Genomic DNA, 23639 nt, shown 5'->3' on the forward strand with positions numbered 1-23639 from the left:
GAAAAAATTTTCTTGGGCATTAAATAAATAATAATCATTTGAAGATAAACATCTCTTGAAAACATATACTTGGCACCCTGGAGGGAAGGCAAGTTTGATGTTTTTTAGAATCAGCACGTATTTGCAGCAGTCAGAGGGTAGAGAATGCAAAAATTATTTTAATTGCTTTTTTGTCTGGTATATTAAGAACCTTCCAAGTCAAATTATTACACACGTGCTTGTTTTAACTCCTATTTGCAGGTCTGCTTCTCCGTCAGGTCAGCATCATTCTCCCATATCCTCCAGACATCACTCCTCGTCCTCACAGTCAGGCTCCTCTGTTCAGAGACATTCTCCTTCCCCACACCGCAAACGAACTCCTTCTCCGTCCTATCAAAGGACAACTTCCCCGCCTGCGAGGCGGTCATCTTCCCCCTATCCCCCACACTCTTCCTCTCCACCTCAGAGGAAGCGCAGTCCCTCGAGACACCGATCTCCTGCAAGAGACAAGGGAAGGCATGGTCGTGATCGGACTTCACAGTCTCACGACAGGCGCCACGAAAGGCGGGACGGTATGAATGAAAATAGCACTTGAGAATCATTTGTATTTGTTTGCAAATTGCATTTTGAAACTTGATTTTCAAATTGTAGCATTGTGTGCAACCCATCCGAGGGGCTAGGGGGTGAAGAAAATACTGTGTTTACTCTGCCTGCACTGGTGGTGCTGTTTACAGGTAGTGTGTATGAGGGTACCCCTAGCAGAATTGCTTATGTAGGCTCAACTGATTGTGAAGGTGCTTCTAGGTGTCTGCGTAGGTGTTCTTTGTGTAATGCAATGGTGATGTCAGTAGGAAAGTGATTGTCACAGCAGGGTGCACTTAAGTAACTATTACAGTAATTTAATGACTATAAGACGCACTCTTTTGACTAAAATTTTCCCCCGAACCTGGAAGTGCGCGTTATAGTCCAGTGCACATTATATAATGGACAAAGTTGCAAAATTTACCAACCTGGAAGTGCGAACCTGCAACAGTCCCAAGCCCAGCAGAGCCCGCCTGGCGGTGGCACCGGGACAGCACCGGTGTGGGGGGAAAGCCGGCGGCATCGGGGCAGCGGCGCGGGGCGAGCCCACTGGCATCAGGGCTGCGCTGGTGGTGGGGAAAAGCCCAGGGGGGCACGGGACTCCCAGTGTGGCACGGGGCACCCGGACCACCGGGGCAGCGCAGGCTTCCCGGAACGCCAGTGGGGCGCGGGGCTCCCAGAGCTGCATGGGGCTGCCGGGGCGGTGTGGCGAGGGAGGGAGCGGACGGCCGCAGAAGCCGTGAGCCACGGCCGCCACGAGCTGCGGCCCCCCCCGAGCTGCCGCAGCCCCAGTGCAACAGGAGCCCCATGCTGTGAGGGGGAGGCGGCACCATGGCACCGCAGAGCAGCGAGGGGGAACAGCATGGCGGCACCACAGAGCTGCAAGGGGGAATGGCATGGTGGCAGTGCCGAGCCACATGGGACAGACAGGACGGCGGGAGCGCCGAGCCGTGGGGACAGGTGGGACGGTGGGAGTGCCGAGCTGAGTGAGGGACAGGCAACACTACAGGAGTGCTGAGCTGAGTGAGGGAGAGGCGGGATGGCGGGAGCACCGAGCCGCAGGGGACAGGCGGGACAGTGGGAGCACCGAGCCGAGTGAAGGACAGGTGGCAGGGCGGCTCTGCAGAGCCACAAGGGGGAACAGCATGGCAGCACAATGGAGCCGCGAGGGGGAACGGCACAACAGGAGCACCGAGCTGAGCAAGGGACAGGCGACACGGCGGGAGCGCCAAGGTGAGCGAGGGACAGGTGACACGGCGGCAGCGCCAAGCCAAGCGAGGGAATGGCACGGCAGCTCCGTGGAGCCGCGAGGGGGAAGAGCACCGCGGCGGTATACGGAGCCACAAGGGTGAGGCGGCCCCGCAGCTGTGCCAAGCTGCGTCAGCCAGCACCGGGGGTGGGCGGGATTGCCAGGGCCCACTGCACGGGGAGGGCGCCTGGGGCTGCCTTTGGAAGCCTACGCCGATCTGTGAAAAATGTTTGCAAATTGAGCACCTGCCAGTAAACTCCACGATTGCGGGATTCCTTTACTAATTCGTTATTTTGTTGCAAGTAGCACAGATCTTCGCTGCAAAAAAAAAGTGTACCTTATAGTCTGGTGCACCTTATGGTCGCGAAATTGCTGTACTCTTTTCTGTGAGGTGCCAAATCCAGTTCCCACTGATTGCTGTCTGTTGTCTTTGTAATTGACATTAAGTGAGGTGTATGCAAAGAAACAGTCATTCTCTTGTTTAGACAATATGTGATGAGCAAACATGCTGTTTGCCTTGAGCGACAAAGAGTACGTATTTCAGCTCTATTTTAGACTGACTGTAAATTTACCTTCTTGTAGCAGTAATGTTATAAATATATAAATATACATATAAATATGTAATAGAAAACTCCAAAACAAAACAGACCCCCAAACTCAAACCAACAGATTTTAGCAGGGTATTGGGGCTTTACAAGTGGTCTAAATATGCCATAGATGTTTTGGAAGTGTCTGTGTGTGTGTGTGTGTGTAGAAAATAAGAGGAATCTGTGATTGCAGGAGTAATGACCCTACCTTAAAATTACTGAAGTGAGCTTGCTCTTTAGCATGTTCAACATTTATTTTTATTATACTTACTGTGTTTTGAACACTAAATATCTACAGAAATTCATACTCAGAATAAGATCTTTAAACTTACAAAATGTATAGATAGATAACCCAACATGATCTTGTCCTACTTATGTATTAATTTTGATTCACTAAGTGTATTTTGAGTATGTTATTTTAGTGTCACTTGTGTGCTAAATGTTTACTTGCTCTGATTAAGCCAGGTATATAACATTCTTTTGAACATTTCACAGAAACAAGAGGGAAAAGAGAAAAAGAAAGAGAAACAAGAGATGATCGTGATTATGACCAAGAGCAGAGTACCTCCAGGGACCATAGGGATGACAGAGAGTCTCGTGATGGAAGAGATCGGAGGGACACGAGAGACACCAGAGACCGGCGGGAGCCACGGGAATCCAGAGATACTCGAGACTCCAGAGACACCCGGGATTATAGCAGGGATACGAAAGACAGTCGTGACCAGAGAGACTCACGCTCCACACGAGACTCCCACGACTACAGAGACAGAGAGAGTCGTGATACCCATAAAAAGGATGACCAGTATCAAGACGACTTGCGCAGCTATGGAAGATCCCATGGCAGAGAGGAGAGCTCTCGTGCTGAAACAAGGAATGACTCCAGAAGTGACTCCAGAAATGAGAGCAGAAGTGATAGAACTGGCAGAAGTCGAGGCAGAGGTCCAGAATTATCCGACAAAGGTATTGCATAATTTTAAAAATTCATGTGTCCCTATCATTGAAGATAAAATATTTGCATTCCTACTGCCTTGTTTGATATTTGATATACAAGGACTTCCAAATAGTTCATGCTTTTGAAGCTGTGTTCAATTCTGTTGTCATTAAATTAAAACTGTTGTTGAAATTTATATCACTTCGGTGTTCTACATTCATTAAAGTGGCATGACATTGGTATTCTGCCATCCCATTTTAAAGCAAAGCCTAACCCTTACATCACCCTATTTAATGTTTCTGCAACTCTAGATTTTCTCGTTGGCTACAAACACAGTAAGAGGCTGATGTGTAGTAGAAAATTCATAGGGGGTAGTGTGCCTCAAAGCACTGGGTAGCAGGTTTCTTATGCTCTTTCAAAAACAACTGCATGTCTTAGGTGCCTGAAAACCATCTTTCACATACACCCATCTCTCCCTGCCTCACCACCCTGCCCCATCTGATTTCCAAAAAGTGTGATTTTAAAATGATTTCTGAAGTCTGATGCATTAATAATAATATACATAACTTTTAATAATCTACAATTTATTTTGCTTTTTCAGGCTTGTTATGACATTTTCATTAGGGAAATTGCATACAGTTTTTACAGGGAGAATGATCTCTGCTTTCCCTGCCTCTTCTTGTTGCGTTGTCTGTTAGCTTACAACCTACTCAGAACAATTAAGAGCTGCTTTTGGACTGATATTTCTGGTCAGGAGACCTCATACTGTGACCAGAGGCTGAGGATTCAGAAAGTTTTTGATTTTGCAGTTTGCAAGTAACAACTTTAGAGTTAAAACATGAAATTTGAGTTGTTGGTTAAGTAGAGTTTGATGTTACAATCTTAAATCCATTAAGAGCTAATTCAAATTTATTAACTGATTATTAACTGATGTTAATACATCAGTTGGTATAAAATGTCAGTGGGTTTCCTTATGTGTGGAAGCTCATGTTTTGTGTTTTTACATCTCCTTTAGGAAGTCGGGGGACTAGAGGATCCCAGGTGGATGGTCACAGCAGTAGTGGGAACTACCACGACAGCTGGGAATCAAGGAGTAGCTACGCTGATCGGGACCGCTATGACAGTCGGGATCAAGCAAGGGATTCCTCCTTTGAAAGAAGGCATGGTGAACGGGATAGGCGTGACAACAGAGAAAGAGGTATTTTAATGACTACTTTTACTCATACATCTGTAGTCAAATGTATGAATGTGTGTTTCCCTCCTTTTTCTGCCTTGTTCTGCCCCAACACTGATTCATAAATAACTCATTAGGCCCAACACACTGACACTAGTCCTATCCTTGATACAAGATAACTTATGTAGAAAGATCATTCATCAGCATTGTATGCACAAATACTGTCGCCTTTTCTCCAGACCTTTTGTTAGGTTCTGGCATCTTCTGTTTGTTTATCCAAGTATTATTTAAGCAAACTAAACTTCAAAGGATTTCATTGTACAACTTCACTGTAAAACGTTTTTTCCTCCTCCACTTCATGGTACATAAGCATGTTAAGCTAAGAGTCTATGTAAGCTTAGAGTCATGATTGTGTTTCATTACTGGTTCTGTTTGTCTGTATAGAAGCATTATGCTTTTGTACAGTAAATTGCTTGAGTGTGTTTTGGGGAAGGCTTAAACTAGACTGACAGTTATGGACTACTTGCTACTAAAATAAGTGACAGTTTAAATTTGTGCTTAATTCAAACTTATTTTCTGGGGAGTTTAATAGTGATGAGTGCTTTGCTATTGTCAATAATAATTAATTAGTAAGTATTGATAAGACACCAGTGATCATAAAAACAGTATGCAAGACTTATTTTGACATAGTATGCAAGATGTCAGACTTCTGTACCAGAAAGTGTACTGTGTTGGCTTGAAGGAACTTGGTACCAGCTTACACTCTGGAATATATTTATATTGCTCACCAATTAAGAGAATAGGAGTCAGGGAAATGAAAATAGCTTGAGAATTAAGAGAGGAGCTGTGAAGACTAAACATAAAATTACAGTGTGTTATTTTCTGTCTTGAGTTTTGATTTACAGGTGACAGATACATTCTAGCTACTGTGTAATTTCAGTTTTTCAGAAAGATATTTTGTATGCCACTTTGAAAGATACTTTTTAGCCTATTGAAACAGATCTGTTGTTGCTTGTTCTTGTGAAAGGCTCCACTTCAGATTCTCTCTCATCTTCAAGGCAGGATTTCAACAAACCTAAACTCCAGGCTTCCTTTTTCATGTCAGATGAAAAATCCTGAAGACTCAATGCATCCTGGGGGTTGGATTTTGCAGTCTAACTTTCATGTATTTCAATTCCCCAGCCCAAATAAATCCTACATATGTATAATATAATTTTGTGCCCTTTATATCCTAGCAAGTTAGGAATTTATTAAGAAAAGCAACAAACATCCACCCCCAAAAAACCAAACCAAAACCCCAAACAAACAGTAAAAACCTTGGAAATAAAAGCATGTAATCACAACAAAATAAATTTCTAGAAGGGAAGTTGCTTTGGATGGGTTGTGTTTCCCTTTGGGGGGAAAAATATAGAGCATGAATTCAAAATGTATTGTCTTCTTCCTTAAAAATTTGGGTCACTCTTTGTAACAGTAGATCTTCAGCGTTACAATTCAAGACAGTTTCCCTAATTAGACTACAGATTTAATATCTGTCATTCTTAGAAAAATTGAGATAGATTTTAGTGCTGTGATATGCAAGGAGTTTGATTTTAGAATGCAAGCTTGCAAATTTGAGCTGTCTTTATTCAACTAAGGCAAATATGGGAGTGTTCCAAACCACTGGAACAGTACTTCAAAAAATGAAATCACATAAAAAGTGCTGACTATCTGCATTTAATTGTCTAATATACTTCTAGTATTTGATTCACATAAGACTTTCATGTGGATGTTTGTCACCAAAACTGACATAAGAAGTAGGAGTTACAGAACTTCTTTATAAAATGCGGTACTTAGTATGCACAGTAAATCATATTACAGTGTTGTAGGCCTCATTAAAAGAATGTGAAACCTGTTCACGGACCAGTTGCATGGATTGATGGTTTACCTTTTTAAAAAGGCAGAAATGTCACTCAGCTTTGCTTTTAATTTTACATGGTAACAGGGGAGCACTAAATCATTGTTAATTCACTCAGAGATGAAAATTGATTAAACTGATGGAAATGCACATTTTATTGATTTAGTTCTGTCCAAATTCTGCCTGCTCACGCTTTGTGGACATTGTCTCAATTTACAGCCAAGTGCACTCAGCCTCAGAGTAATGGACTCTGAGAAATACCAACCTCTGTTTATGCCAATTTTTTCTCTTTTGTATAGTATGTTTATGTATATGTAGTAGGAAAACAGTTTTATTGATTTGTTGTAGCTCAAATACTCCTAACACGAGCATAGAAATTGCTATAGTCAAAACATAAAATTACTCAAAAATATCCAAAATACAATGAAGAATATTTAGATAAATCAGATTTCACAGTCCTTCTGGATCAGTCATTTTCTACATGTTTAGTTTTCCCTCTGTCTCTAATCCACTGTCTGAACAACAACAACAAACTCAGATTCTAAACTATAAACTCTGCAGTGAACACAAATGAAAACTTCTGGCAGCTCTGCTTCCTCTATCTCATCTTGCCTCTGTCTATCTTTTAGATTTGGTTGTGTGTTTCTGTGCAGGGATCTCTTTTGTGATGAGACAGGCCAGTATTTCTAATTTTGCAGAAACTTTTACTCTGTGTTGTAAATAGCTTGAGTCCTTGTAAAGCACTTGACTCCTAATAGATTTAGGAAGTAAAATCTTTGTACAGAAGTCTTAACATTTCTTGTGCATGCCATTCCAAGGTTTTTAAGATCTTATACCATATTTGGAATCACGGGGTAATGCAATAGTAATAACTACATTGTGAGGCATACATTTGTCTTTTGAAGCCATTCAGAAAAATCTGGTAGAAAATTAGATAACTTTTGGCAACTTTTGGTTAAGTAAGCAAAGCCCACTTCTTAAATGTTGAAAAATTCTTTCAAAATTAGTTCTGCTTTTTGTCTTCCTTCCTCCCCAATGGGAACACCTAAGTTTCTGCAGGGAGTTGCTTTTCATTTAATGCAAACCAGAATCTAGATTGTCAAGACAAAGGCTCTTTTTTTTATTAGTGTAATGGAAGCAGTGTATATTCATTTAGCAGTCGGTAATCAAGCCTGCTTCTGTTTGCAGATCAGAGAGCAAGCTCACCAGTACGACACCAAGGACGGAGTGATGATCTCGAGCGGGATGAGAGGAGAGAGGAGCGAAGGGTGGATCGGTCTGATGACAGGAGAGATGACAGGGCCCGGGAGAGAGAGCGGGAAAGGGAGAGGGACCGAGAGAGAGAAAGAGAAAGAGACCGGGAAAGAGAGAGGGAGAAAGAAAGAGAGTTGGAACGAGATCGTGCTCGGGAACGGGAGAGGGACAGAGAGCGGGACAAAGACAGGGACCGTGAGCGGGACCGAGACAGAGACCATGACAGGGAGAGGGAACGGGAGAGGGAGAGGGAGAAGGAGCGGGAGCGAGAGCGGGAGGAACGAGAAAGGGAGCGAGAACGCGAGAGAGATCGGGAGCGGGAGCGTGAAAGGGAGAGAGGTCGAGACAGAGACAAAGAAAGAGACCGCCAGAGAGACTGGGATGACAAAGAAAAAGGAAGGGAAGACCGCAGGGATAAGAGAGAAGATCTTCGAGAAGAAAGAGGCTCAAGAGATGTCCACGAGGAAAGAAAATCCAAGTGAGTGGATCTAAAGGAAAAAAAAGGCAGTCTTTTACTATTGAATTTGGTAAGTTAGTAGACAGGAAATCTTAAGGAAGAAGACATCCTGTTTATGCATGCACTCATACAGTCTGGAGCTGCTATATGGTACCTGCTGGTAGCCCCCAAATTGGTCCTATGGTGGTGAAGTTATTCCAGTGTTTTGTTAGTGCTGGATAATGGAACTACTCATGACCTAAAAGTTGAGTCGGAGGATGTAATTTTCTCTTTTATGTATGCTTGCATTATCTTGCCTTTAATAATACGGTCATTAATAGAAACATAATAGAAAACTGTGGTACATTATGAAGTCTGAAATTCAGCTAGCAGCTATCTAGGTCAGGGTTTGTGACTTTGTTAATTAAATTTCTTTGGAACATACATTAGCCTTTGCACTACCAAATTTCCAACACCAGAAGGCTACCAATGAAGGCATGAAAAATATCCCAGTATATATGTGCTTCCATTAAGTGCATAGCTGTTACTTGGAATGGTGACTTAGAAAACTACAGAACTTCATTACAACTTTCAATGTCTTCTATATTAGGTGCTTAGACTTCAGGGATTGTATCGATGATAAACTCAAAGCATCCTGGAAGAAATTTGATGGTACATGTTCCTTTTGCAGGAAGCGTCACAGAAATGAAAGCAGTCCAAGTCCCCGTCAGTCACCCAAACGTCGCCGTGATCATTCTCCTGATAGTGACGCTTACAACAGTGGAGATGACAAAAGTAAGTGGGAGTGGGCTCTCTCTGTAGCTGGACCCAGGTTATCCTCTGTCTCTGGAAAATAACTTGCAATTTTAAATAGAGAAAGTGTGGGGAAAGTTTTGTAAGTGTTCCCCATATTTTTGTGACCACTACTATTTTTCTTCATCTTTATTTGTCATTTATATTTGTTTTGTCACTATGTATTATGGCTGCCAGGTGATAGTGACTTCCACATCTCCTGTTTAAGATGCATGTTTACCAAATTGGAAATTGTCTTTTGCTGCTTCAGCAATAGAAAAACCTAAGAAATCTAATTGAAGTAATGGGTCATCTGTTTTAATGGACACTTTTTTTGGCATGCAGAAGACAGCAAATGCTCACATGTCCCCCTTCCTACACAATAAAGACACATTATTTTTTGCATCTTGCAGATGAAAAGCACAGACTCCTCAGCCAGGTTGTGCGGCCTCAGGAATCTCGGTCACTGAGCCCCTCTCACGTCACAGAGGAGCGGCAGAGCCGCTGGAAAGAAGAGGAGAGAAAATCGGACAGAAAGGAAAGTTCCCGGCGCTATGAAGAGCCAGAGTTTAAAGAGAGGGTTTCTTCAGCTGATAAGCAAAGAGAGCAACCGGATGCTTCAGAAGGTTCCCGGTCCAGAGTTCAGGAAAATCTTGGACACCGTCCTTCTGAAGAAAGAGATGGTTCTGATAGAATGCATGATGACAGCAAAAAGAAATCCAAGATACAGAAAAAGACCACGAAGAAGAAGAAAGATGATGACAGTGGTGTGGAAAGGTACACTAATGAACCAGCAACTGAGGAAAGCCAGGTGTTTTCCCCTAAGAAAGGTCAAAAACGGAAAAATGTGGAGAAAAAGCGGAAGAGATCCAAGGGTGATTCTGAAGTTTCTGATGAAGAAGTTGTTCCACATCATAAGAAGAAAAAAGGCCCAAGAACCCCTCCTGTCACTAAAGAAGAATTGGTTGAAGCACCACCTGAGAAAGCAGTGGCAGAGGTCCCCACAAAAAGAGAAGATACAACATTTAGTGACTGGTCAGATGAAGATGTTCCTGAACGTGGCGACATTGTTGTTCCAGAAAGAACCACTGACGATTCCCATAGAAAAAGTCACAGGACAAGGGGAGAAAAGGTGGAAGCCCCTCATGTTACTATAGAGGATGGACCACACCGTAAACCTGTGGACCAGAAGCGCAGCAGCAGCCTTGGTAGCAATCGCAGCCATGCCTCCAGCAGGCTAAGATCCCCCTCCAATGACTCAGCACACCGCAGTGGAGATGATCAGACTGGACGGAAGAGGATCCTGCACAGTAGCTCTAGGGACAGGGATAGGGACAGGGACAGGGAGAAGAAAAGCTTAGAAATCACTGAAAGGAAGTCCCGAATTGATCAGTTGAAACGAGGGGAACCCAGTCGCAGCACATCTTCAGGTAATAAGATCTATTTTAGTGTTTTAGTGTCTGTTTTAGGCTGACCTGTCATTCTGTGTACAAGTCCCAAATTGATCTTCATGGCTCTAATTAGTGTAGCAAGAGAGGGAGGTGCTCTCTGCCTTTCGTTGTAAAACTAGAATGAATTAAGATTCCTGCAAGTGTTAACATATTTGAAAACCTGATTCTCAGTGGGCAGGATTGCTATTTTGTTTATACCAAAATATTCCGTTGGATTTGGTTCATGCTGTCTGGGAAATAAAATAATTTGAAGGACAGAAAAACCTCATAGAGAAAATGCTTGTGCTAACAGAACACTGAGGTAGTTTTGTCATCTAAATAATGTTCTTAAATTCATTATTAGTGTTAATTTTGGTATGGAAATTCCTGAAATTATGCAAAATGTGGTAAATTTTTTGTGGTATCTGTTAGGTATACGTTTAATGCAGATGGAAATCATCTTCATTGCAAATCAAAATAGTCACTTTTTTTATGTATGTAGTTGTTGTGAAAAAAAAAATAAAGGTAAAATACCTTAAAACTGAAACGGCATCAATAAGAAAATACCTTCTTCTGAAAGCATTTTGACACTCTTCTACTCATTGTTACATGCCTGAAATTATTTTTCAGAGTTCATCATTTGTTAACTAAGGCATTCCTAGCTTGTAGAAGACATGTTATAAAAATTTTGAGTTTTGAGGTGATCCTTTTTTCCTTTTTTTTCCCCCATGCCTAAATTACTGAATTAAGGTTGTATACCTGCAGTTGGTTTCTCTCACAGTAGAAAGTAGCCACTAAAATTCTTTTTTGGAGGTGTGCAAAGTTACCTTGTGTTTTTAATAAGGTTAATTCTTCTAAGGCAATCGAAAGCATTACTAATTTGAAGATGGTGCTTTTGAGAAGTATATTTTCATACCTGAATCCTTAAAATGCTTTGGTCTAGTAAAATGGTATTCCATTTATGTGTCGCAGTCATGCTTATATATATAATCTTTTATCCAGATCGTCAAGATTCAAGAAGCCACAGTTCACGAAGAAGTTCCCCTGAGTCAGATCGTCAGGTTCATTCCAGATCCGGGTCCTTCGACAGCAGGGAAAGGCTTCAGGAGAGAGATCGACATGAACACGATCGAGAACGAGAGCGAGACAGGAGAGAGGGGAGACAGAGAGACTGGGACCGAGATGTGGACAAAGACTGGCCAAGGAGCCGGGAACGCGAGAGACTCAGGGAGCGAGAGAGGGAAAGGGAGAAAAGACGGGAGCTGGAGAGAGAGAGAGAGCGACAGCTGCCTGATACTGCTGAAAGAGACCGGGAGAGAGAGAGAACTCTTGACATCTCCTCTCAAAAGGAGTCAACAAAGCACAGTGAAACAAAACTGGACAGAGATCACGAAAAGGAGTTTGATGGTATTTGCCGGGACTCAGCGGCTTCAGAGAAGGAAAAAACAGACAAAGATTTAGGATCTTTACAAGGCTTTGAAGATGGAAATGAGGCTGAAAAGGTGGAGAGTTTAGAAGGTGAGCTATTCTGGGAAACAAACTGGACTAGCAAATATTTTATTCCTTCTCTTGTAGCATAGTGCTGAGCTGAGCTATATTGGAATAATTTTCTACTGAAAAGCTTATTGGCTTCAGCTTCTCTGCGGTGGAAGCAGACAATGAGAGAAATCTGATGAGCATCTTCCTTATTGTTAATTGTGTTAGTGCTGTTTCTTAATTTCTAGAGAAGTCTTGAGGCCAAGAAGCATAATTAATGTGAGATAATTTCATCAAAATGCAGTGTTTCTGAATAGGCAGTTTACTAAAAGATAACCCCAACATTTGATTGCCTTGTTATAGCATTGTAAGATCTATTTCTTATTTTGGGAGTGACAGGTAATGAGTGGGGAAAAAAAAAGTGTGGACTTGGCACTGCTTCTTGGGATTTTTTTCTGCCAGAACCCAATTATCACAGAACTGTTTGTCTGATTAGTAGGTGAAACATATGTATGGCTTGGCGCAGTATCCAAAAATAGCTTTCTTGAGGTAATCTTAGAGATCTTTCCTGATCTAACCTTCTCTGAGGTGGTCTCAGTAGTATCAGTTGAAAATGCAGCTTCATTTTTCTGACCCTAATGGTACCCTCCTAATGGGGGAAGCGTGCTTAGAATTGATAAAGTCAGTAAAAGGCAAACACTGACAAACTACTAACAGTTTGTTACGCGGATTAGAAGCTTGAGCTTTGCAAGAATATGGAGTTGATAAGTGCTTTTATATGAACAACATAGAAGAAACAAGAGTCTAAGTCCAGAGTAATTGGTGTATGTTATGGTTATGCTCCTTGTGTTTGCCATTCTTAGTAAGAATTACCTGTAGTGTTCATTGTTAATTTGGGCAGTTAAATCAAATGCTGTCTCAAGAGGGTGATGAGGAATATTTAGTACTTAAATCTCCTACCTCACAAAGTGGTTTTTAGAGTTGAGAGATCCTATTGGGAAAGTTTCATTTAAGGAGATTATCTGTGAAGTGGAAGCACTTGACAAAGATAGTATTTGAAGTGAGCCTGGATAAGTCTGTTTTTGCTATAATAGACAAAATTAACTATTTTTAAACTATAGGAAAAGCATGGTGTGATAAATCTGAGAGTGCCATGTGGTAACTTGAGAAAAGTGATAATGAAAGGCCATTCTTGGGTACATTACCTGTTTCCAAGAGGGCATCTGTAACCATATAGGCTGTGCATGTTAAATGTGTTCTTAGGTCTAGCCTTTCAGCATCCTTGTTTTAAGATGTATTTTTTTGTCTATTTTGTCTATTTTCTATTTTTCTAATGTGTTCTAAATTCTCTGCAGGTTATCATCTGTAGGGAGTTAAGGTATATTTAGGATTTCTTAATTTTTTTTTAAATCTTAGATATTAGATAAGAATGTTAGATGGGATTCCATTATATTAAAGCATACTCTATACAGCATGGTTATGATTTTCTAAGGTTTAGTATACTTCATTGTCTTTCATTACTTTGTAACTCCTCTTGACATTGCTCCATTCAGCTGATGAGTGTGTTGAGTTTTTAATGCAGAATTAGTATAAAAGTATGTTTTCACATAAGAGTGGTAAAAGTCTATTAATTATCAAACTTTTACTTGAAATTCAAAATATAAAGGAATTTTTTTACATTATGTATTGAGAACTATGAATTGTATTATTTTAAATTTCTTAATACAGTAAATTTTTAATGGGTCCAGGCGTGGAGTACTGGTGAACCAGTGTATCTGGTACATCAGGGAATATGTAAGGTTGGAAGACACAAAATGAAGTCTAGTACAGATCACCTTATTCTCCTTCTAAAAAGGAAAAACTTGTTAGAAAACAAAGTACAGTTTTCAGATGTGATGATGTTAGGGAGGTATCTGGTATTTACTTGGGCACATTATTGTTGTTTACTGTCTTAACAAAATATGTCAGGATATTATTAAATTATCTTAATGTTTTGAACCTAATGTGTTTACTTTAGGAGTGGGCTTTAATAATGCCTCAGATGCTATATGCTTCCTCCAAAACATTGCCAGATAGTCTGAGTAGTTTGTTTATGCTCTACTGGCTTTTCTTTTACTTGCTTTTTCCTAGCTGATTTTTAGGTTAGTTGATGTGATTACTTTTTCTTTCCCCGCAAAGGCAAACCTAAAGAAAAACCCAAAAGAACAGGGGGAAAACTTAAAATGGAAGCAGTTTCACTCTGGCTAAGGAAGCTGGAAGGTATCAGAGCAGTCATCCACAGAGGAGGATCCTTGTAAATTCTGTCCCATTTCGTGTGGCACAACTCATTGCTAGTACCCATGGTGGAGAACCATAATAAAGCCTGAGTTTAGGGCAGTGGAATTTTTAAATGCTTGAGTCAGATCTTTCAGTCTTGGAGGTGGGAGGATGTCCCTTTTGTGAACTGCAAAAATCAGTGTTTGAGTGTCTTGTGTTCACAGGTCCTAAGAAATATGTTTCCACATGCAGCACATGTGTTTGTATATGCAGATAATATGTGGATGGATAGGAGGGTAGCAACTAAAAGAAGTTTACCATGGTTTTCTAAAAGCTCTTCTTGTGACTGCTTCAAGGCTTCTAAAATTCTGTTTTATAATTGTTTTATTCAGGATACCTTTTCCTTTTTCCTATTTTGGAGTTGTTTCGCTTCTTTTAGGACCTTTGGACTGAATCTGGATTTTAGAATAATGTGCTAAAGCATCTGAAAGACTCTGTGGCACTAACTTAGATTTTTATAAACTATTATTACAAACTACATGTCAGATATCAGGTAATCAAAATGTATATTGTGAATATGGCCTTCTCTGAGCAGTTTGACTAATACTGCACCAAAATATTGACTAGTGTATGTAAAATTCAAACTGGCACATTGTGTATGGGAGGAATAATTTCACTGTTTCTGTGGGTTAATACCAGTTTTTATGCTGAATATACTTGTTTCTAAAAGCTAACAGTTTAGTTTGCTAAACCATTTTGTCTTCAGGCAGTGTACAGCATGTTTAGAAAACAAACATGATTGCTTTAAAACTACAGTATGTATCTATCTCTGTAGGAGGAGAGGATGAAGCAAAGACTAATGATGTGCAGTCACTGGGGTCTGGTGCTGGAGAATACGAGCCAATCAGTGATGATGAACTGGATGAAATTCTGGCAGGTGATGCTGAAAAGCGTGAGGATCAACAGGAGGATGAGAAGATGCCTGGTAAAAGTATATCAACCCCCCTTTGTGATTATTTGAATATAAAGATTAGATCAGTGTGCATATAATGCTGTTGTGATGTTGACAGTATTTCTGAATTAGGAGTGCAGTCTGTAAGCAGGTTCTGTCTGTGCTTGAATGCTTTCCAAGTGCATTGGGAAGAATGGAATTGCCTAATTGTCCTAAGTTCAGTTGGTAATCTGGGCTTTGTGAACTAGCTTTCCAAGCATTTAATTTGAATCCATCTTAGCATGTTCAGTTGTACTGTGACTTTTCTGAATGCGTAAGTAATGTGTCCAAATCTGCTGGCTAAGCAAGACCTTTCACAAAGGGATTGCAATAAAAATAAAGCAGAATATTAGGCATGGGTTGGGGTTTTTTTAATCCATATAGCTTTTTATTTATATTTCTTTTTGTATTTCTCCTGTTTTTCACCCAACCAAGTGAGTTTTGACATTCTTACTTGAAGGGTCCAAGAGGACTTCAGAAAAATGTTCATATAATATATATATTGCTTTCAGGAGACAGCCGTGTGCACAGCGTGCGAAATTAATCAGCTGTGGTAAGGAGTGGTGATATGATAACTCATTCTCTGTCAATGTTTTTGCAGATCCAGTGGATGTTATAGATGTAGACTGGTCCAGTCTTATGCCAAAGCAGCCAAAAGAACCACGTGAGCCTGGGGCTGCGCTCTTAAAATTCACACCAGGTGCTGTTATGTTGAGAGTTGGCATTTCCAAGCGATTGGCAGGACCAGAGCTCTTCACCAAAATAAAAGAAACATGCCAGAGAGTGTTAGAAAAACCTAAAGGTAACTTCTGCAGGGATTAAACTGTCTTTTGTGCACAGTGAAAAAGTCCTTAATGAAATGTGCATTAGTTCATTATTTTAGGTTTCAGAGACCACAGAAAGTGTATAATGAGTATTGTGTGAAAATTACAGAAGTGTGATAAAGGAGCATGTTAGTCAGATAAGTGCTTTGATTCCAGCAATGATGAGGAGGTCTAGACTAATAAACCAAACAAAATTACTTTTATCTTAGTGGAATATTCTTTTGGTGAGGTCATTCATGCTGCGTTTCTTAGAGAGCCAAATATCTTTTCCAGTGACCTAGAAGTAGCATTTAAAGAAAGAATTAAGGTTTCTTATTTTCATTCTAAGGATCCTTTCTAGAATTCGTAGATAGGGGTTTTGGATCAGAGTGAAATCACTAAGTGAAATATGTGTATTATACCTCTGCTAAAAGGGGGAATACAATAATTTACAGGTTTGGAATATGGAGAAAGTGAATGTCATAAGACATGCATGATAAATGGGATAGGCATCAATGGCACTTGTGCTGTTTACTACAGTTCTGAGTGTTAGCAGGGCTTTTCCGTGAGAAAGAATACTAATTTTTCTCTTTCACATCCCAGGAACGAGTTGAGCTGCTTGCAACAGCTTGCATGGTAGAATGGTTCTTTTGGGACTATGAAACATTTGCTTTCTATAAGACCTCTATGCAAATTATTGCAGGATCTAAATGTTAGAAAATTGTGGCTTATAAATAATAGTATCTTAACTCTGTAAATTCTAGTTCTTGATTTGAAACAATACCTTTCACTTTATATTATTCTTTATGCAGTTGTCTTGTTAACGTCAGTCTCAGATAAGTGGGGGGAAAAAAAATCCAAAACTTCTTTTAACTGTTCTAATCTCCATCAATGTCACTCTTTGCTTGAACCATTTAAATTGTATTACTATATGTATGGTGAGCTGTTACTATTGCTCCTACTTTTTTTTTGAGTCAAATAAAATATTGAGACTTCCTGAGTACAAACTGATATAGTCAAGGTATGAACTGTGTCTCTCTCTCCGTAAGCTTTAATTTTGCTGTATACTTCAACAGTTCTCAACAGGGACTCCTTCCAACAGCAACTGCACTGCAGGATCATTCCATCTGGCTGTTTAAAATGATACCTGAAATAATCTTAGCAATCCTTGCGTGCTTCCCTAGAAATAAAGTCCTTAGTGATAATAGGAGTCTCTGGACAGTCTTAAGTATACTTGGATTCAGCAGAACCTTGCTCTGGAGAGGACAGGGATTTGAAGTGCCTCTCTTGATTTCCCTTTGGTGTGTGAGCAGTTCTCTCACACATCAGAGTTCCTACACTGCTTTCAAGTGTACACACTTCCTCTGCAATCTGCCAGGTGAATGTTCTCTGTATAGAGATTACACAGCCAGAGCATATATATTCTAAAGAAAGGCACAAATACAAATATGAAAAGTGAATTAATCTGAGATAGATGTGCACAGTGTGTGTAACAGTGAAAAAGTAACATTTTCACTCTGGACTTCATGGTGGTATAATTCATCTCCCTGTCTTATTCTTGATATTGGTGTTCCCATCTTTGTTCTTGTTGAGGAACGAATAAAAATATTTCTGGTATACTATTAAATGCAGAAAGTAGGGAAATTATACCTTGTTTCAGGGTGTACTCTTTAAATTATTTTTTCTTTCTAAAATTTGTAGTGTGTGATGGTATTGAGATTTTTAGCTGACTTGCCCTCTATTATATACAATTGTTCCTCTAAGGATATGGACTTGCTTACTTGCCAGATATCCTCAGCAAGCATCTGGCACATGAGAAGACTCTGCAAGCTGTCCATGTTACCTTTGAAGTGGCCTTTTTGTGTCTTGTCACTTATTTCCATTTTTTGATTGTCCATTGAGGTTGTCTTTGACTTCAGTGCAGTTCTCTTTAACCTGCCCTTGATTTAATGTAAATTTCTTGTGCCTTTTCACATTGTTTAAAAACTTGCTTAAAGACTACTGAATTTCATCCAAGTTCTGAGTGGTTTAAAAAATGCATCTTTGTCCTCTTCTGTGTTCATACTGCCAAACTGCTGGAGCAGTCTTTGCTTTTAAATGCTGTATTTTCCCCCAGGTTCTTCACATCTTGAGTGACGTGTTAAATTCTCTGCTGAGCACCCAGCTTTACTATATAGAGGCAACTGGATTGGACTCAGCCACATATCTTTCCAGCTTTTTTTCTATTTCAGGATAATCTTCCTATTTATTGTAAGAGAGCTATAAATCAATGAGCTCTGGTTCAGCCCTTTGGGTTCTTTTTGCCTTTGGATTTCATAGAAACAGACTTATTGCAGAACAAGAATCACCTCAGGTTCCATCTGTTCTGAAAGTGTTCTTTCTGCACACTGTTTCTTCTGGTAAATGTGTTGAAGGACTGGTCCAGCCACCTTGAGTTCTGTTAAATCCTTGAGGTGAGCCAGTAGGAAGGGGGTAGTCCATTGGCAGCTGCTGACTTGTTCTCCCGGTTCATCCATCACAAATGAAAAAGTTACTCTGGATAGTTGTATTTCACTTCTGCACAGCCATACAATACATAGCACAGTTACCCTATCTCTTGCAAAGAAGTGAAACTTGGGCTATTTTATGATTAATGCGAGTAGTAAACAAACACCTTTTGTTCATCACCCGTCTGAGCATAAATCATACCCTGTCTTCTGTCCAAAGCTGTCACTTGGTTTTTAGACTTCCTAGTGATTGCTGTCTCAATGTTGCTTTCCAATGCTGAAACTAAATACAAGGGTATCCATCCTTCCGTTTGAATGGTGAAGGATTTATTCATGTTATTTTATAAACTCAACTACTCTTTTCTTTCCAAAATCTTGATATTGTTTAGAAGGCAGAAATACAAATAGTAAAATGTTAAGAAAATTCATATGACTGTATGTTGCTGTTCAAAAATACCATGTATATATTAATCTCTGCAAATGTCAATCCTTTCTAGATGCAGAAAACCTTTTTGAACATGAATTGGGAGCACTGAACATGGCAGCACTTCGGCGAAAAGAAGAGAGGGCAGGTCTTCTCAGCAATCTGGGTCCTTGCTGCAAAGCGCTCTGCTTCCGCAGGGATTCTGCAATTCGTAAGCAGCTCATGAAGAATGAAAAGGCAAGTGGTCTGCTCACAATGCTGCGTCAAAGTGTGGGAGCACAGATGCCCATAGGCAGAGCTTTACTTTTGGGAGATAATTTTTGTGTTTGTTGTTACAAAGCCGATCTGGTCCTTTAAATAACAAACTGATGAGAGGTTGTAGGGTGTTTATATTTGAGACTAGAGCTAGGTCCTGTTTCTTACCGTTTTGGGGTTTAAATTCTGGAGATACATTTTCTGTATTTAGAGAATGCACAATGGAAATAATTAGATAAAATATTATTTCAAAGGTAACTGTTGAATAACTTTTGTGCTTAAGATTCTATGTGCTTTTATAAGAATTGTAAGAATCCAAGTTAAAACTTCTGCAGTGGGTTTTATGATTTTGTATGCTAGTAGAAAAATCATTAATTCTCCAAGTCTTTTTTAGTGGTATGATTAGTATGATTAAACCTCTAATTACTGAGAGTACTTGAGTTTAATTTCTCAGCTTGCATGTGAAAAGACATTGTTTTCAGTTATTTCTTTTTTAAAATTCCATTTCCAATTTCAACAGGGTGCAACAAAACAAACTTACACGAATTCCGCAGCAATGGACAGCGACTTGTTACGGTTGAGTCTACGGCTATTCAAACGAAAGACTGTGTGTCAAGTTCCTGGGCAGGAAAAGACAGAGGACAGCAAAATTCCACAGCCAACTCTCCAGCAGGAAGTGTGTGTGACTTGAGGAGATGGCTGCAGTGGCACTTCCTTGATTTTGAGTTGATTTCTCACTACCAGTGTTGGTGTTGCTGTTTGGTGGTTGTAAAGCAGCTCTAGAAGATGAAAGGAAATACTCCATTTGTACACAGTTAAGAATATTTGTTTTAGATGTGAATAGGAATGAAAAATTCAGACTTCTGTGTGGAGGTCTCTGCAACTTTTATAATATTGAACCTTACACTGTAACATAAACCTGTTTTATGGTGCATTAAGTGTAATAATGTGAAGATGTCTGGGTTTAGCAGTTTATAACATCAACTGATATTAAACTGAGGAAAACGGTCTATGTATCTTTTTCTTATTTTGAATGGGTATTTTCACCACCACCTTGGTACCTCAGTACACTTCTGAAATTTGTTAAATAGCTCTGAGCCTCTTTGTTTTCTCTTTTCCAAATCCCTTTCTTCCCACAGTAGTCTCTGGTGTGGATTCAAATCAAACTCTTAACTCTTTTCCATCTTTAACGTAGGTTTCCTTTAATGCTATTTCCGGACACAAAAGCCTAGTCCAGTCAGTTAAGTCTTCCTTTCTTGTTGCCTAAAGAGAAAGTTTAAAAAACAAAACAACAAAAAAATCCAAACAAAACCAGAAATTATTTATGACTAATTTTAGGTGTCTATGAGACTAACTGCATTTTGGGAATGCTATCTGCTTTCAAAAAGGACTAACTCGTGCATATTGAAAAACACCTGAAGAGCAGTGCAGTCACTGGTCACAGCCAGCAGGTTTATATCAGTTTCTTATCCTTTTTCTCCACTTGGAACCAGCACACTGTGGTGGGATGTTGAGTGTGCTAACAGCAGGTCTGTCTCACATCTCTTGTGATTACTGACAGTTGTATTGGCTTCAGGCAAAGGCTTAACTATGAACAGCAACGCAGTTCAAATACAGAAAATTCTTACTATAGTGGTTTCTGTAATACCTAGTACCTAAGGGTTCAGAAAATGTTCTTACACTACATTTAAAGAACTGTTGAAGAAGACATGAGGAAGTTTTTATTTCTGTTTTTAGTTCTATTTTTTTAAGTGCCCATACAGCAGTGTATGGTAGTGTATCAAATATAAATGATGTCAGAAATCTCTGCTTTTTTTTTATTCTTATTAAACTATGTGACTCAGGCAAAACTTCATTTTATGTTTTTCACTTGCTGGCATTTTTAGCTTGCTAACTATTATTTGCAGTGTCATTCATGATTTTATATGCACTTATAAAAAAGCGTGTTTTAAACACTGTAGTGCCTGAGCAAGAGTTAACAAACCAATTCTATTCAGCATTTAAATGTCTTCTCTCCTATTTTATAGCTACAATAATGCTGCCCTTAAGCTGAATGTATTAGATCATTGCTACCAATTATGTTAAAGCCTATTTTAACCTCTGTGTCTAAAAGACATAAAAATGTTTGATAGCTAGAAACAGCCTTATCTAAGACCACAGTACACAAAGTAGATTAATGGTGTGGCATTTAATTACCCTGTGCTTTAAACCATCTTCCTGTAAAACAGTCAAGGTGTATATATGCACTTAGTTTGCCGAAGAGTATTTCACATTACTCTAGGAAATGCAAAATAAGGTAGCTCTGATGGGCTACTGTGAGTATCTCCTGAAGTGATAGTGTCTGATCAAAGCCAGTACTGACCTGTACCATCATTTGTTGGGATTATACAAAGAACAGTGCTGATATTGCCTCTTACACACCTTTGCTTTAATTCAATTTGCAGCACTTATGACTGCAGAAGTATGATACAGTAGTGGCAGAAAACATGTGTTCCTGTGGGAAGCACTAAGATTTTTTTTCAAGCATTTCCCTTCACATGTCAGGAATTACTGTACAGGTAGAGCCCAGTAAGTGTGAAGTTCCTGTGTATGAGTATCCATCATTACTAAAAGTAATGTTTAGTTTGCAGGGAATATAAGTTAAAAACTGTCATCAGGGAGTTTTACAATAGCTTTAAGAAAAGGAGAATTGCTCACATCCCAATTTCAGAAAAAGGCATGAAACTTGTCTGACCTGCAGACCTTGCTTTAGGACCCTCCCATCTTTGGGCCCTCCACACATTTCCTCTGTTGATCATAATTTCTGTGATGGGTCTTCTTGCATCTTTTCCTTACTCCCCATTTCTCTCCTAGTTTGATTTTGTGTGGAAAAAAGAATTGGCGGAAGAATTTTAGTCCATTTCACATTTTGTAAGGCTGCAGGAGGATGCACAAGAGCCTGTGATGTTTTGGGGCAGTGGGGTAAGTGTGTGCCTCAGGTGCCCTTTGGTGCTCTGGCTTCAAGTCTGAAAACATGGAGAAGCATCTCTTCCTACTCAATTTCTCCTTTTAAGCTGTGGCAGTGACTTTAAAGTGGTCCCTGAACCAGATTAGAGACGTCTGCCCTCTCTGCTACTAAACCCATGCTGTGCCTAGTTGGATGATAAATTAGTTTCAAGCATCCCTGAGGTGCCACTGGCACGTGGCGCTGCAGAACAATGAGCTGAGCCTGTGCTGGTGGATGAGCCAGGCTTTTGTCCCAGTGAAATGCTGGGCCCAGCTCCTGCAGCCGGAGTGGATTCACAGGCAGACCAGATTTTTAGAGCCTCAAGGCACAAATGGGACTATGACCTCTATCTTGGGGTGGTGTCGCATTCGTTATCCCAAACAGTACTTTAGGGCTATTGCTGCTTCAGCTAGTGGAGGGAGATAGGCATTTTGGCAGTGGGCCATCTGCACAGCATACTCAAAAGGCAGAGTTTAAACAATTTTGCTAGATTAAGGCTTTTACTTGAATTGCCTTAACACAGTTGTGTTTCCTTTTCCTGCTGTAGGGATGCCCTTCAGCAGGGAACAGGCTGGCTGGAGCTGGACACAGCCTGTGTGTCCAATTCCAAAATTTGCTACCAGCAAACCACTTGTTTTGCAGTGGCAGCCAAAGTCTGTTTTTCAAAGGGTCCTTTTACAAAGCAGCTGTTTTTACTGTACAAGTCTTTGTTTTAATGCCAATTGGAGGCCCAAAGATATGGTACTAAATTCTTGGTGTCACTGCACACATTGTAAAGTGAGTAAGTGATTGTGGGTAGTGTGAGTGTCTCAAGATGCTTTTGGATGCAATTTGCATTTGGATGCAATTGAGAATGGCAAATTAATTATAAAAATAATAATAAAAAGCTCTGAACAAAGTCCTAAACTCCAAAGTAAAGCAGTATGACCAAACATCAAGATGTGAGGAGTTTCTTCAGCAACTAGCCTCCAGAAAATTTGAAAATTTGTCCCATCAAACTCTATAAAGAAGACCAATCATGTGAGAGAGACAAGTGCTAAAACAGTTTGTAGTGACCAAATGCCCAGGGTTTTGTGAAAGAAGACTTTTTGTACTGAACAGCCAGTAGTATTGCCTCTGCCCTATCAGCAGGGATCAATTGATGAAAGGGGGAAGATAAACATCTTCTGGAAAAGCTTAATTGCTTAATATCTGCTTTCACTGCTGGGGATGCATCTACCACAGGTTTGCTTGCTTTCATTAGTGATGAAATTGAGGTGTTTGTTACCTATGAAGACTGAAGTGTCAGAATATGTGTTAGTACAAATTGCTGCACAAAGCAATGTGCTGCCAGATTTTAAATCTATGTTCATGTGTGAAAGGGCTGTGATGGTTGCAAGCATACAGTTCCTAACCAAGGGAAGACTGAAGCCATGGGTTTTGGATGAGGATTTTAAGAAAGCTCACAGCTTTGGCTGGAATGGAAAATGTTCTTTCTCATCGACTTAATGATTCAGTTTGTTGTTTGGATATATTATGGGTATGAGGAGTGCTTGGGGCACTGCCTGGAAAGTAGGAAGGGAGTAACAGAAATCTGGCACAATTTGAGTAGCATAGGTTGTAGTTTTCAGACTGAGAGCGTAGCTTCACGCTCCTAGAAGCCGGGAGCTTGCTC

The 23639-nt window shown here is 40.1% G+C and overlaps 1 protein-coding gene across 3 annotated transcripts in view; it reads left to right on the forward strand.

Moving 5' to 3' along the window:
• Positions 1–20009, forward strand: part of ZC3H13 (zinc finger CCCH-type containing 13) — a 47900-nt gene extending 27891 nt beyond the window's left edge. For 2 of the 3 annotated variants that reach the window (XM_033051195.1, XM_033051196.1), the window contains exons 10-20: positions 241–551; positions 2893–3357; positions 4344–4526; positions 7585–8128; positions 8778–8881; positions 9292–10308; positions 11311–11826; positions 14876–15031; positions 15633–15833; positions 18818–18981; positions 19520–20009. In XM_033051195.1, the coding sequence (XP_032907086.1) occupies positions 241–551; positions 2893–3357; positions 4344–4526; positions 7585–8128; positions 8778–8881; positions 9292–10308; positions 11311–11826; positions 14876–15031; positions 15633–15833; positions 18818–18981; positions 19520–19690 (3832 nt within the window). In that variant the 3' untranslated portion in view covers positions 19691–20009. The remainder of the gene's footprint in view (positions 1–240; positions 552–2892; positions 3358–4343; positions 4527–7584; positions 8129–8777; positions 8882–9291; positions 10309–11310; positions 11827–14875; positions 15032–15632; positions 15834–18817; positions 18982–19519) is intronic. The other variant, XM_033051197.1, reaches the window with a different exon arrangement.
• The last annotated feature ends 3630 nt before the right edge of the window (positions 20010–23639 follow it).

This window comes from Catharus ustulatus, chromosome 2 (assembly GCF_009819885.2).
Source record: "Catharus ustulatus isolate bCatUst1 chromosome 2, bCatUst1.pri.v2, whole genome shotgun sequence".
Lineage (NCBI taxonomy): Eukaryota > Metazoa > Chordata > Aves > Passeriformes > Turdidae > Catharus > Catharus ustulatus.